The 16,637-nt window shown below is 35.7% G+C and overlaps 2 protein-coding genes across 2 annotated transcripts in view; one reads left to right on the forward strand and one right to left on the reverse strand.

Moving 5' to 3' along the window:
- Positions 1-16,637, forward strand: part of LOC141390492 (uncharacterized) — a 51,596-nt gene that overhangs the window by 3,673 nt on the left and 31,286 nt on the right. The window contains exons 3-5 of the mRNA XM_073963450.1: positions 4,439-4,597; positions 4,650-4,969; positions 5,029-5,995. Of these exons, the coding sequence (XP_073819551.1) occupies positions 4,439-4,597; positions 4,650-4,969; positions 5,029-5,995 (1,446 nt within the window). The remainder of the gene's footprint in view (positions 1-4,438; positions 4,598-4,649; positions 4,970-5,028; positions 5,996-16,637) is intronic.
- On the reverse strand, positions 7,254-11,194 carry Vps45 (vacuolar protein sorting 45). The gene is made up of 3 exons (XM_073985583.1): positions 10,990-11,194; positions 10,627-10,825; positions 7,254-8,882 (listed from the first exon to the last, which is right to left on the reverse strand). Exons 1-3 carry the CDS (start codon positions 11,080-11,082, stop codon positions 7,447-7,449), a joined length of 1,728 nt encoding a protein of 575 aa, XP_073841684.1. The 5' UTR covers positions 11,083-11,194; the 3' UTR covers positions 7,254-7,446.

The raw sequence follows: 16,637 nt of genomic DNA on the forward strand, positions 1-16,637 counted from the left end.
TGAAATCGCTTTTAACGCGAAAAAGTCGTTTTATGCTTGGTTTACATTTACGAAATCCACTCGATTTCAACCGTCAAAGCCATAAGTTAAACGTCAAATGAAATCCAATGGATTTCAGATAAGATTTCGTTTGACGTTTGAGCTATGGAATTGACAGTTGAAATCGAGGGGATTTCGTAAATGTAAACTTAGAGCTCTGTTCCAGAACTAAAAGTTTTTACAATTTTAACCACTTTTACCACTTTATAATGTACGGGAACAGGCCATAGCATAACCCATGGCCATGGCACAATTAACAGATAGATCCCAGCAAAAAAAAATGGAAGTGGTGCAAGTTGGAGTGAGGATTTCATTACATGCATGGATGCGCTTCCATTGGACTAATGAAAAAGGCAATCCTTTTCCTCACATTTGGATTACATCCAACAAGCACTTTTATGTATAAACGATAAAAAATTCAGTTTTCATTCAACAAATGAAATTAAAGTAATACGGCGTTTATATTATAGTTTTTTGCAGGGTTAACCTTCTTTATGAGGATTTGTTTGAAGTATATACAATGGAAATGACATTTGAAACCCAGACCCACTGGGTTAACCTTGATATATATAAACGGCCTATAAGAATAAAATTAAAATGTCTTATTAATGGCCTGTTCCCGTACTTTACAAAGTGGTAAAAGTCGTAAACGATTTTCATACAAATTTTGTGTACGGGAACGCAAAACTCGTAAAAGTGGTAAAAATTGTAAAAATGGAGTGCTTCCTAGCTGCGTGCTGCGGAAGCAAAATGGAGTGCTTCCTAACTGCGTGCCGCGGAAGCAAAATGGAGTGCTTCCTTTCTGCGCGCTCCCTTGTAAAATTCACTGAGGAATTCATAGAAAAAGAAGCACTTCGTGACACTTGCACCAGTGATTTAACTGCTTCCGTGGATGCAAACTTTTTGCTGGGATGCATCAGCCAACAACTACAACAAAAACCAGTTCAGCCCCTAGATTCTTGTTCTATGAAAATTTGAAATGAAAAATATTTCCTTTATAAATTGTTTCATTTGACATTTGTTTCCTTTGTCCTTGGTCACACTAGATGGTTTCATTAAAACAATTTCGTGAAATCCAGGGTTCCTAGGTCGATTTCCATACTAGAGTAAAATCATGAAGTTGCTGTAGTGAGGAACTCGATTTAGGAATCCCTAAAAGTTTCAATGAAACCACTCTAGTGTGACCTTCGACTTTATAAAAGTTTTCATTTCACATTTTCATATAAACAGAATTGAGCCACAGTACTGTGAAATGTCAAAAATGTTTTCCAAAAATAAAGCGATTCACACCATTTTTTCAACAAAATTTTGTTAGGCAGATATCATGGCACAATAATACAGGTATTATTGTGAATAAAAACGCATACAAAATCTAAACAAGCAATTCACAATAATACATTATTGTGACCAAATTTGGCGTTTGGTATGTTTTGATGTAACACCTTCTTATACTAAGTTTACATTTACGAAATCCACTCGATTTCAACTGTCAATTCCATAGCTCAAACGTCAAATGAAATCTCATCTGGATTTCATTTGACGTTTAACCTATGGATTTGACATTTGAAATCGAGTGGATTTCGTAAATGTAAACCAAGCATTATTCCACCATGGCAGATATTAATAAACGCATTACTACAAAAATCCAAAAAAGTTTCAAAATTTTTCGTTTAAATTTTTGTTTTTTAATTTTGCGTTTTCAATTACAACAACTTTTTTGACAGCTCGCAGTACATCAGCTGGGCGGATGCGGGCTGATGTCATGCCCATGCCACAATAATACAGGTACAACGGGAAAAACAGCTGATTAGGAACAAGTTGAGTTGACGCACTATGCTCAAAAAATTTTTTAAACTTGTACTTTTTTAAGTAGCCGGCCTTTGGCCGCGGATTTCAGACTTTCTCCTATGGACATGTGCAAATCTAGGGCACGGGAACAACTTTTTTGTTTAAACTTAAAATATTTCTCTTATCAGCTGGCCTTTAACAAAGGAATTTTTGGAACTTCAAAGGCCCATATCTCGGGAAGTATGGACTTCCGCAACAAATGTTATATATATTTGTGATCAGGGTGACGAGATCTACCTGTGATCCGAGCATAGTTGGGCAGCTCGTCTTATGCCAAGTTTACACTTGCGCTCCAAAATCCACTGGATTTCACGAAATCCTGAAATACGCCCCGGTGTTTACACTTTTTTTATGTTGATTTCAAACATATCACAATGATCAAGGTAGATGCATATGCGCAGCTGATCGAACATGAATTTTCAAAACAAGTTGTTGTAAATTGAATTAATCATCAAAAATATACGACAGTATAGAACTTTACAACTTTATTTGGAAAATTATCTATATATCGTATTAATTGTGTATAGTACCAACAAATGAAAAAATAAAAAAAATAATGATTTTATCGTTGAGACTTCGTTATAATAAATTTTGATAGATAAAAGTTGGCTCAGAACCTGCACAATATTAGTACTTGCAGTAGTTTTCCCGTTTAGTGCTAAAAATGCGTTCCCGTACTCCGAAATCTAGCAAGACTTGAACATTTCTTTAAACAAAAATAGCGCCGAATAACACCTTCTCCTGTTTTCTGCAATACAATTTTGGCCTAGTAGAAAATAGCAGCAAGCATGTTCATTGGCATCTAATATAATAGCTGATACGTTGATTTTGACATTTATGCTGGAGTTTTTGCAATTTCCGTAGTTTTTCCGTTCCCGTATTTTTTAAGAAATTTGAATATTTGACAATTCGCTCTTTTTTCTAAAATTACCATTAAAAAAGTACGGGAACACAATGAAAAATAGCATTGTAACAAAGTCATTTAATATTTTTTTCACATTGTTTACAAATTTTGATACAAAAATTTTTTGTGGCAGCAATTGACCATCTACCTTGTTTATTTTGATACGTGAAAAGTGTTGCAACTTTTGGTACTATTTTAGGCAAAAACAGGGTTGTATATCATGTGTACTGTGATTTCGATGTTGATTTCGCTGAAATCACGAAATGAGATGATTTCATTTTTGTATGCGAAATCATGATAAATTTTTCTTGATTCCGCGCGAAATCACGAAACGCCTTCGAAATCACGAAACGACGCCAAATGTAAATTAAGCATTATGCCGCTGATTATCACAATTGGTCTGTTCCTTTACGTACCTGAGGTTACCATTTCTTACCATTTTTAACCTGCAAAGCGTTCCTTTACTTTAAAAAGCACGCAATTTATATGGGAGCAGTTCACCACTTTTACCATTTTTTGCCACTGTTACCATTTTTAAAAGTAAAGGAACAGATCAAATAGTTGTCAAAATGCATTATTTTGAATAAAATCACAGGCAATAGGTAAACAAGCAATTTACAGCAATGTGTTATTGTGAAAAATTTTGACGTTTGTTATGATTTGATCATGGCACAATAATACAGGTACAACGGGAAAAAGAGCTGTTTATCAGCAACATAATCCCTGTCGTAGCCATAATATCTCATACGACCAATCGTAAAAGTGTAAAACACGACAAACTCTGTTGTAAAGACAGTTGCAACTTTTCGAACTTTTTAAGCGTAGTTGCATTTTTTTGCACATACATCGAATACAACACTGCATTTTTGGTGGATTTTTGCCGGATTTAATATAAACCCAGCCGTGAGAGGATTTTTGTATGGCAAATCTGGTCAGATTTGACCAGATTAAGCAAATAAATCCTCATGAAGAGGGTTAATAGTACGGTTACACTAGAGTTTTTTTTCCGGGCTAACCCACTTCGAGAGGATTTATTTGAAGTTTGCGCTATGGAATTGACATTTTAAATCCAAACCCACTGGGTTAATCCGGTTAAGTGTAAACGGGATATAACCCGGCAAAAAGCTGTAGTGTAACCGTGCTATTACCAAGTCGATTTCCTATGTCGAAGGTCACACTAGAGTGTTTCATTGAAACAATTTCATGAAAACAAGGGTCTAACACAGTAGAGTAATATCACAAAGTTGCTGTAGTGGGGAACTCGATCTATAAATACCTAAAAGTATCAATGAAACCACTCTAGTGTGACCTTTGACTATCCATAATAGCTCTGTTCCTTTACGTGCAATAATCTTCAAGTCTTACCACTTTTTACTCCAAATGCGTTCCTTTACTTTAGACACCATACAATTCATATGAGAGTAGTTTACAATTTTTACTACTTTTGCCGGTTTTACCATTTTCAAAAGTAAAGGAACAGACCAAATATGGACTAAATATTGAAACTTTGTTTAATTACGAAGCCCTATATTATTGATCAAAAGTCAATTTATAAACCCCTAACGATGTAAATAAAAAAGCTTCTCTTTTCTTTCAAGTGCGTATAGCAAAATATAATTTGAAGATTTGTTGAAATAATTGAAAAAAATGTCGCTATTGGAAGAAATCAAAGATAAATGCCGTGCTTGTTTGAAAAACCAAACAAAAGGTTTACAGCCACTTTCAAAACTAATTCCTCTTGTAAATGGAAACGATTCAAAAGAAATTACACACACTGAACTTTTGAAAGAAGTAACGAATATCGAGGTAAGAATCCAATTTAAACTCATTCAATAAAATAAAACATTATTCCTTCCAGATAATGCCACACTATGAACCAAGTATGCCTCAATTTATTTGCGCCTTGTGCTTGAAGAAACTGAAATCCTCACATTCCTTTATAAAGCAAGTGCAGGAAGCTAATGAGAAGTGCTTGGTCCTTATAAAAGAGGTTGAAACACAAGTGTCTGAGCTTGAAATTAAAGAAGAACCCTTAGAAGATGTGGCGAATGAAAATTGTGATTATATTGATATCCCCGTTAAAACAGAACCAATTGATAACCCATTAAGTGTAATACCTCTAATACCCAAGGAGAGTGGAAGTGATGCTGAGGACATAAAAATTGAGCCTAATATAATGTAAGTTTAATTTATAAATCCAAATTTGATTATTTAATTTATTTCCGCTGTATAAATAGGTCTACTTTTAACAAGGATGAGGAGGATAATTCTTCCAGTCATTCTTCTGACGATACGGATTTCAGTGAAAATGAAAACTTTGAAGAGGGCAAGTGTATCAACTCTTTAGAAGATGACACGGAAATTGCCAGACCTTGTCCCCAGTGCGATAAAATTTTCAATAATACTAAAATGTTAAAACGCCACTTAAGAAATACCCATGTTCCTGAAGATCAAAAATCTTCGTGTCCCTTGTGTGGTGCAAAATTTTCACGTGCCTATAATATGTATCACCATATGCGTAATCAACATGGCCCGGAATCAGTAAAAAGTATACTACCACCAAAAGAAGGAGCATTTAAGTGTGATAAATGTCCACGAAGATATACCCAAAATAAATATCTTAAACGACACGTTAGACTAAACCATAATGACAATGAAAAAACAAAACATGAAATCGTAAAGGATCCCAAAGGTGAAGGTAAGAAAAAATCTACAGCAATACGTCCTCTTTGCTCCATTTGCGGTAGTTCATTTGGAAATAAGACTCAATTAACCATTCACATGCGTCGGCATACAGGTGAAATGCCTTTCAAGTGTGATTTGTGTGATCGAGCTTTTCCTCGCAATACTGAGCTAATATATCATCAACGTATTCACACGGGAGAAAAACCCTACAAGTGTACGATATGTGAAAAATCATTTCGTGTATCGACTAAATTAACAGAACATATGCGATCACACACCAATGAAAGACCGTACAAGTGTAAAGACTGTGAAAGAAGTTTTAAATATTCCAAAGATTTGAACATACATCAACGTATACATACCGGCGAAAGACCGTATTGTTGTAATGTATGTGGTAGTACATTTACACAAAGTAATTCGCTGAAAGCGCATCGTATGCGATTGGGTCATCAGGAGGAAGATGCTGTTGATTTGGCAAACACATCGGCAAGGGAAATTAGTACGGATATGCCTGAAATGGTACGTCATTTTCTAGATTAAATATAATATCTCTTTTAAGTAAAAAAACTAAATTGGTTTTATTATAACTATTTTCTTGAAGGAGGGTAGTATTTTTGACGCCCTCAAACAACGTCGCTAGCCATGAGGTTGACTATCGGCAGGTTGGGGACTTAGGTTGTTGTTGTTGTAACAGCATATGATGTCTTTGTAAGTTTGATTTTCTGTTTAATCTGGCTCTAGGTATATGCCCAGTACTAGAAATGTGGCCGCATTGATGGGTTGTAATGTGTTAGTTGATTAGGTTTGTTGAGGCGGATGAAAAAGTGCAGTTAGTCGCGCGGCCCTGTGCCAGATGCTGGGATGTCATCAATTCATATAGGGATTTGTACGGCTTCGCCATCCCGAGCGTAGTTGAGGCGAAACTAATTTGGTTTGTCGTGACACTAATCAGGTGAATGGGGGTCCTATCCACCATATGAATATTGGGATGACTCTCACGGTAACACTCGATCAAGTGTGTACCGCAAGTGGATTTGATGACTTTCTACATCTAAGCATGTTGCAGATAGCTGTGGCATGCGCGGGGGACGCGGACATGCTGTCCAAACATGACCCCTAGAATCTTTGGTAGGTAGTGATCAGTATTCTGCTACTATCCAGCATGACATTCCGTTTTCACCTCCACAATCCACGTTGTAAATAAACATTGTAACCGTAGATTTAGTGGCGGATATTTGTTAGGTCAAATAGGAGGGGTTGCTCGACAAATTGTCGAGTATTTGTTAATATATTGCAGGTGGCTAGAAGAAGAACAAGTTGTATGGATAAAAAAATACAATTCTGAAATATTACCCTTTACAGATGGTAATACTTTCTCCAATTTAAATCATATTCGGAGTTGGACTGTATAGGACAACTCCTTCCAGACAAATGTTCAATGTTTTAGCTTAAATGCAGTTGAAGGGGTCTGTTCGAGCATTGTTTTGAAATTTCCATCGATGATAGTCTTTGCAATTCTTATTGCAACCATACATTTTTTCGTGGGGAATTCAATGCTTCCTAGCATAATGACCTAAAAGCTCTAAAAAGTGCTACGGTGACCTCTAAAATGATGCTGGGCACAAAAACTATAAAAAATGGCTCCCAAAATTAGATACACTTCCAAGGTGAACTCTTTCTATACATTCCTTCAGGTATCACCTCCGAGAAAATTCAAGACTTTTGCGTTTCAATCCAGTTTAAGGGCTCTTCCAATAAATCTCATTAAAATATTATATTTTTTTTACACACAAATATGGATATTTATTAAATATTTGTCGTATGGTGGTTGGAATAGTTTGTTAAATAATTTATAATATGGATGTGTAAATTTATAATTATATCCTAATTTATTTTACAAATAAATCTATAAATTTTGTTTAATTTAAATATATAAAGAAATAAAAGCAACAACAACTAACTTAAATAGTTTAATAATTCTCTGTTGATGGATAATAACCCAACATTGATTTGGTATGTTTAAATTGAATGCTTTCCGTGGCAGCCAACACTTCGTCAATAAAACTCTGGGAATTGTGAATGTAGGTACCACCCAAAATGACACGATAGCCAGCATTGTTAAGTTGATGTACCGCCAAGGCTTCTTCGTAGGTTGTACCACCAATCATAAAGACAACAACTTCTTGGGGTGGTCGACGGAATGGTACAAGTTCTGAATTTATAGTTGGATACAAAGGATCCAAATCACGACCCTTAAAAACATCTTCCAATGTTTCCTTCAATAGCGGTGTATGTTGGGTAAAGACATTTTCGACACCTTTCAGACCTTTGATAAGGTTTCGTGTCAATTTCACAGCATCTGTTATGCGCACCAAACTGAAAAGTTCACCCTGGCGCATATGTGTGCCAGCATATTCTATGAGACTGGGTACAACATGTGTTTGACCTCCCCGGGTTTTGATCATTTTCAACAGACCTGAAGTATCACAATTAGCATGACGTTCATAACGCAAAGCATAGAGAGCCACCAGTTTTACAACATCATCTATGGAAGTTTTTTCATCTGATATGATTTTCTTAATACGCTGCAGCTGCTGGGAATGTTCTGCTTTACAGGCTATCTCCTGTTCCAATTCCGATACCTCGAACAGGTTACGTTTTGTGGTCAGTGTTGACAATTCACCCATGATGCATAAATGCTTCTGAACGGTGCCACCCATTTTCTTGAATTGTGGATAAGATTCTATGAAATTTTTCATATCGGCAATACTTTCCACTTTCTTTTGATCTTTGGCCTTACGTTGAAATTCTTCCATTAGATTTTTTATTGTCGAACCAATTTCACCAAAATTTGCATACATATTCTTGCCATAGAAATCATCTTGATCACCGGACAGAACCAGTTCCTTAAATTCCTTGGGCACGCCTTGCACACCCGACAGATCAACACGATTGTTGCGTATATTTAGCAGTTCATGAACCATGGCCTGATAGGTCCATTGATGTAACAGTGGTGTTACTGGATCATCGCGACGATCCAAAATTAAAAGTAATGGTGGGGCGGCACCATTTTCGGGATTACGAAAATCAAACAATGATGATTCTTTGGTAATTTGTTCATAAATTTGCTTAGCTAAAGTTTGAGCCAAAGTCGAACCGCCGCGATAACGTATAACGGGATTTAATTTCAGCGAGAGCAATACCGATATGACACCTTGTACTGAACGACTCAAGGCATCGGGTAACCAATTCAAACGACTAATGCACTTGGGAATGTTTAGGGAAAACAAGTTGGGATTGACAGCTAAGTAATCGGCATACAGCTCTTTAACCTCTCGCACAGATTCACTTTCATCACATTCGGCCAAATATTTTATGTCTGTTCGTGGTATTATGTTACTGAAATCTGAAAAGAGAACAGAAGTTATAAGGAAAAGAACAAAATTCTGGGTTTTATACAAATACGATATGAAGAAAAAAACGTTCTACATCAAGGATTGTTCGGTCACCAACTTTCCATTAAGATTTCGACTTTTCAAACTAAGAGAAGTAATAGATGCATGATTATAACTAGGTAAGCTAGGGTCAGGTTGAGTACTTCATCCATATTTGGGAGTCTAAACTAATCACAAGTCTTCTGCCCTGTGGCCCCCAGGTCTGTGTCACCAAAAAATAAATCTTGACTTTGGTCTTAAAGAGGACCGCTTGGAACGAGTTGAAATGGATTACAATGAGATACTTTTTGCCGGACAGATGTCCACATGTATCGGTATATGGCCTTTTATGTTCCAACTTCTCCACATACATATGTTACACAAGGACCCGTACAGAAGTACGTTCTTAATAGAAGTCGAACCTAATCCTACCCTATGGGTACGTCGGTGATTCACAACGAAATATATTTATAACGTTGGAGGGATAGATTTTTATTAGGTCCAGGCGGAATCTCCATTGTAATGTTGAAACAACTATATCAGACAGAAGGTTTAGTACCTTATTAAGCACCTCAGACTCTATAACCTCCCATATCGCCCTCGAAAACTGGCAACATGTAACCAGACAAGGATGTCGATTTCAAATTTGTCACCCGTAGAAATCCCTATCTAGTTTCTAATCATCATCAGCACAGATTCTGTACAAGATCCCCTCACATATTAGTCAGTCAGTCAAATGAACCAGAACATGCTTTCCCCAGGATGTTTTTCTGTGGAAGTATCGAGCACTTTCACTCATGTAATATGTAAATTGCCGGCAATAAATCTGTGGGCACATAGTTTCCCTGACTTCCTTCGTCTAAATATTTCCGTTGCACACTAATACATTGTTCCTCGACAATGCAACTAAATGCATTAGAAATAAAAGTGATTACATGTTTACTTTTTACCTGCACTAAAATGGGCAATTGTAAAGTTTTTAAATGAATAGATTCGCATTTGTTAAGTATTACGGCGTTATGAAACACAGTACATCACACATTTGCAGTCATTTGCTAAACATCTGACGATACGGAAGTCAGCCTTTATCACATATATCCAGGACAATGATAGAACAATTCCGACCACTAAATATTCATTACATTCATTCATACGACAGTTTTTTCCGATAACCTGAAGAGTAAGAGCAAGGTCCCAAGACTCTAGCCGACAGCACTTGGGGTACTTGGGCTGTAGACAAAATATTCTTGGCGATGTCCATATTTTAAGTATGATACAATGCACATGCCTTTTAGGTGCTAAAAAGAGCCGTTCCCGTCTTTGCCAATAGTAATATTTACTCAAATCATTCGAGGCCACTTCAAATATTGTCATATGTTAGAAAATTACAGCAAAAACAACCGCAGTTCTTTATTGCTTATATATAGCATACGATCTTATCTAACTCCGCCACGGAATGTTAAGGACAATAGTGTAACATCAAAACACCACACTACTATCTTACATATGGGGCATGAAGGCTGACGCCACAATAGTAAGACGTGTCCTAGAACACTCGAACATTCCAGATAATGGCCAAATGATGACAGCCAAATCCTTCCTTTCCTCGTAACTGAATATAATAACTTGGAATCCTGTGAGCAAAATAACTATTTCTCGTTCTAAAAACTTTAAAATACTTCTTAATTAATAATTACAAATAAAACACGAACTTACACAAAAAATATGATCCATATTTAGGACTTCTCAGTTCTTGAGCCAGCAGTTGTATGTTTTGCTTGGTGGGTCGTATGAAAACAATACACTTCAAATATTTCATACGTTCATTGGAACGTCCTGAATCGATGCGTTCAAAGAGGAAAACTTCACGTTGCAACATATCGGACTGAGCAAATGCCATTGAAATAATACTTGTCTGTAAGAAGGGGAATAATTAACAACAAATGCAACAATTGGGCTAATAACATATTTTTGTTTTTTTTTCTAATTGCATTCAATGACTATCAACAATAACAACCCCCGATAAGCAAAAGAATTTTTTCCAATGTAATTCCACCCACCTACCTACCACCTACCTACCGTTTCTTTGTCCAGTAGCATAGTTTTCATGCCGGGTCCAGATTCTGTACACATTTTTTCAATGTATAATTTTATGCTTGTGATTACATTCATTTTGTTTCCAAATTTTTATTATATTTTTATTTGATAATTTCAACAGATTTTCTTTTCACAGTAGCAGACTAAACTTTTGTCTTCTTCTTTTTCTTGTAATGCAATTAAAATTGATACCGGGTGTACCGGTTATAAAATACCAACAAATCAGCTGATGATGAGTAGATGACCGTTATTGATGTATTTTTTAAAGCCTTTACCTAATTAACTGCGTGTTGCGTGTGCATTCAAAAATACAAAAACAAAATACATGTATTTGTTTTTGTTTTCAATTTGAAATACATGTATTTTGTTTTTGTATTTTTGAACGCACACGCAACACGCAGTTAATTAGGTAAAGGCTTTAAACAACTTTATAACGATGTATGTCCCGTTTCACACTACAGTAATTTAAGGAAATAAATCTCCAAAAAAGCAAAAGTTATGGACTGTTTCCACATCAATTGTACGCTTACGTCAAGTAAAGAAACACTTTTCGAGTAAAAAGTGGTAAAAGCTTTTCTCCTGTACTTTTTAATAGTAAAACTCATGGTATAAGTAAAGAGGTAGATTTAAATGGAAAAAAATCTATAGAACCCTTGTTTTTCCAAAAGGCAACAAGTGGAGTTTATAAAAAACGCGAAAAATGAATGAAGGGCCAAGGTTTCTCCACATAATCGAGTTGTGGATATGATAAAATGTTTGTTTCAATAATAAGCTGGAGGATTTCTTCCATACAAATGTTCTAAAAACAATTTTGAAAATCAATAAATTCGATTGTTTTTAAAATTGTTGGCATATTATTCAAACATCACACACACGTACAAAAATTGTGTATATTGTTTTGACGTTTTAGGAACAGTCGAAAGAAAAAAAAATTAAATTGACAGGAAGCTTTAGCTAACCTTTATTATTAAACCATGGAGAGAAGGAGAAAAAAATGTTTGTCACACAAAAGTTTTTTTCAAAAAGTTCGGGAACGCATAAATGGAAAAACGTCAAAAAAGCTGGAACAAATGTCAAAGTCGTCGTACCAGCCAATCGGACATCCATGTTACTATTTTTTACACGCTCAAATTTGTCGAGTAAAAAGTTTTTAAAGAGAGCGTCATTCAGCGCCATTTTTGTTTAAAGAGAAGTGAACATTTTACAACTTTTTTGTGTACGGGAACGGGTTTTCGGGTAAAATGTGTAAAAGTCGTAAAAATTGTAAAAACTTTTTAGTTCTGGAACAAAGCTAAAATTTGAAGATTATTGCAAGTAATAGAACAGAGCTGTTAGGTTAATTCCATTGAGTCAAATATGTAGGTCAAATAAATTCCCATAACCCGACAAAAAGCTATAATATGAACAAACTATTCGATCGTACGTTTGCATATAACTGATTTCAAATGTAAATTCAATTGTATACACATGAAATAAAACCTCATAAAGAAGATTAAGCCGGCAAAAAGCTATCATGAAAACTTGACTAATAATGCTTGGTTTACATTTACGAAATCCACTCGATTTCAACTGTCGATTCCATTGCTCAAACGTCAAATGAAATCTCATCTGGATTTCATTTGACGTTTAACCTATGGATTTGACAGTTGAAATCGAGTGGATTTCGTAATTGTAAACCAAGCATAAAGCTGATATAATAATTAGTCATATTTTTGAATCGATTAAGCTATACTTTGGTATTAAAAGCAGCATTTATATCTAACACGGTTTAAAAATGCATCACTTAAGTTGTCAATTCCATTGAATATAATGTAAAATAAAGTTCCTTTACGTTTCTGAGCCTACCAGATTAACAATTTCTTACTAATTTTAACACGGAAAGAGTTCCTTTACCCCAAAAAGTGTTAAACTATAAGCAATTTTTAAGAGAGAGCAAACAAAAATGGCTTTCACTTCTACCACTGTCTGTTAGACAAATTTGTCGGATAAAAAATAGTCAAACTGATTTTGCGATATTTATTTGACGATGAAGGAATAAACAAAAACAAAGAAATTTACAACTCTTGTAGAATTCAGACCCATGGTTAACCCTGCGTTTACACATGACAGGACAGTTGACTTCATGTATTGATTGTCAAAATCCCAAAACTTGCCTGTGTGACGTAGGCATCGCGACAGCTGCAATAACTATTGTAAAATTCTGAATGAAAGTCATCGATTTCTTTTTGTTTTCCTTTCACATATTTTGTTCAAGTTCCGTTCATTTTCATTAGTCTTGAAAAACTCACACATACATTTTCAAATTTTCTCTCATGACCAGTTTTGTTTTGTTAATTAGTTTCATCATTGCCAAACAATCGTCAAACAAATGTCAAAAAATCAGTTCTACCACTTTTTACCAGAAGAAATTTGTCTGCTAGCCTGTGGTAGAAGAGAAGGACATTTTTGTTCTCTCTCTCTAAAAATTGCTACCAGTTTTTCCACTTTTTGGGGTCACGAAACGCTTTGCAGGTTAAAAATGGTATGAAATGGTAACCTCAGGCAAGTAAAGGAACACAACATATAAAGGCAGCATCAACCACCACATGTTGTTCAGCGCCATGGAAATGTATCGTCTCTGCAACTCAATTTAAACGGTCTCCGCGAAAGGGAAATTGTAGACTTTTTGCGTCGGAGAAACACCATGGTCGCTGTTACTTATAGTTAGGGACAAAAGTTTACATACACCCCATAAATCTCGGGTTTTAGCATAAGTAATGAATTTAATGAAATTCCAAGTATGCAGTTTTATTTCGTCTCACTAATAAACAATATTTAAAACAACAAAAGTATATTCCATAATACAAATAACGGTAAATTGTACAAAAACAAAAAATGATAGGGACAAAAGTTTACATACACCCCACAGTGGATCCACCAATTGGCCAAAAATAAAAAATAATGTCAAAATTTTGGTACAACATCTGACAGCTATGACATGGACCTTTTTAAAAATATATTTTGCTTGGTTTACAAATCCACTCGATTTCAAATGTCAATTCCATTGCTTAAACGTTAAATGAAATCCGATTTCGGATGAGTTTTCATTTGACGTATACGCAAAGGAATTGACGTTGAAATCGAGTGGATTTCGTAAATGTAAACAAAGCATTAGTTTTTGCAAAATATTATAGTGGATTTTGAAGGAGGAAGTAATAGCTTAATTTTCATTAAAAAATAGTGTTTTAGCGTGTTGTGGAATTCTAGTTAGCTGCATATTTTCTTAGTGTATTTTGTAATGCCAATTCGATCATATACTTAAATTTGACCTAAGCTTTTACTCATGATGCCCATCAGTGCCCATATCGGGAATAATTTTCCAAAGTAGGTCATGGGTTTAAGATTATTCACTATTAAAATCAGCTGGGTTTCTATGGATATATTAGCGTATAACTCTGTTATCTGACCACGTACATTAACATAATTGGCATCAGTGGCAAGATGAAGAAATCTTTTCCAAATTTGCCTTACGTTGGCGGTACGTGCCTTCCAGGAAGAACGCTATGAGATATATAATTAAAAATTTTACCTACTTTCAGACAAAAATGTTTTTTTTTTTTTGTAATCAGCTAAATTGGTATGATTTTATGTTATTTTGGAGATTATTTTGTTTCCCCGAGCCTATTTTTGCATCATAAGATAATCGGGATCTTTGTTCATGTCATTTTGTATTAACAGCATAAAATAATTCTTACCGTATACCCCCTCCAAAGGGGAAAGGGGGATAATGTTACGCTGATTCAATTAATGCCCAAGGATTGTATCAGACCATATTACAAGGCAATTCAAGGCCTTATGTATGTAATTTGCGCCAAGAATTCCGCGGAATCTATTAAATTCCTGAGAAATCTGAGGAAAAACGTGCATTTATCGACGTCCAGGAAGGTATATTATGCACAAGAACCACTTCAGAGATCTCTAGGGTCTCAAGATTAACAGTCTGACACTAATTTTGGGCTTTTTATAAAGTAAATATCTAAAAACGCAAAGAATTAAGCAAGGGTTAGCCTTGTCTCACACACCCAGAGACATTCGCCAAAACAACAAAATGTATACATACACTTTGCTGCTAATTCCATTAATTGTACGGTAATACACTATTTCAGTAGGGGTGTATGTAAACTTTTGTCCCTATAATTTTTTGGTTTTTGTAAAATGTTCCGTTATTTGTATTATGGAACATACTTTTATTGTTCTAAATATTCTTTATTAGCGAGAAGAAATAAAACTGCATACTTGGAATTCCATAAAAATCATTATTTACCCTACTTCTCATTTCTCTTCTACTGAACAAGTTTGTTTTCGAACAGCATTTTGTAAAAGTTTGTATATAACCGTCGAAAGCAATAATCAGAGAGGTAAAACACTGGTCGAGAAAATTGTTAAATCCACATTTAGCACGGTGAACGTTCCTATGAGATGAAGAGGAGATTGCCACAGATCTCCAAACATCACCATTGTCGCACTCCGTCTGATAAATAAAGTGTCCTGGCAATCAGTCATTTTTCTTGACTCATCACCGTCTCCATTAAAAGACCACCCGACTTCATAACATCTGCAAAGCAAGGATTCAGAGAATTTACCACTAATTGCTTCAAAGAGATGCCCACTCCCTCAGATCCTCGGGTAGCTAAGAGAATTTTCCGGGACATCATAGCTGCAGACGCTCAATACATACCCGCTGGTCGAATACCCGAAACTACACCAAATTTCCCAGCAGAGGCGACGGGATTAGCAAATGAGCATGATAAGGGAATTTACTCTTGAAGTCAAGAGGTTAGCAGATGAACATAAACGGAAAATCATTCTCGAAACTGGAAAAGAAGGATGATAGAATGACTGCTATTTTTAACGACGCAATAGCGACAGATCCACTAATTTTCAGAGTACCCCTAGAGTGATATTGCGAAAAATTTACGATGATCAATGCTGCAGATGTCATCCGAAACTCGAAATCATCCAAAGAGAAGAGTCGGGCCCACACGGAATCTCTATGGTAATGCTTAAGCAACGGAATAGATGCGGAGTCGAGTATTTGGCACGTCAATTAGGCGTTAGTCACCCAATTTGAAGCAGAACCCCGGAAAGTTAGCAGGTTGGTATCGCTACTGCAGCCATGCAAGAATGCCAGCAGAGGCGAATCGTACATGCGAGTTTCTCTCCTGTCGCCAGTAGAAAATATTCTTGAGGCACTACTCCTTCCCATGATGAAAATCTATTTTCATCAGCATGGAATCTGGGAAAATGTACCACGGCGGCTCCCAATGTTTAATTTATACCTTTTTGAAATAGCACACTCTCCATACGGCGTAGAGATATTAATGCAGGCGGGTAATTTTACGATCTTCTCGTAGGATTCTATCGTGGATGGAATATGTGATAGGTTGAATATCTACATAGCAGATTTAGTGCCGGTTTTCCATCTGAGGAATATGAAAATAACAGCCGCTAAATCCATTGTCATACTGATTAGCAACTGGACGGTTAAAATGATGCTCTCCCTGCCTATATTGATCGATGTTGTCCTGATTCGGACCGCTATCTACTCCTAGATATTGGGTGTAACGTTCAATAGCAGGTTTAAGTCGTCT

Source organism: Musca autumnalis, unplaced genomic scaffold, assembly GCF_047663935.1.
Source record: "Musca autumnalis isolate F117 unplaced genomic scaffold, ASM4766393v1 scaffold_1, whole genome shotgun sequence".
Lineage (NCBI taxonomy): Eukaryota > Metazoa > Arthropoda > Insecta > Diptera > Muscidae > Musca > Musca autumnalis.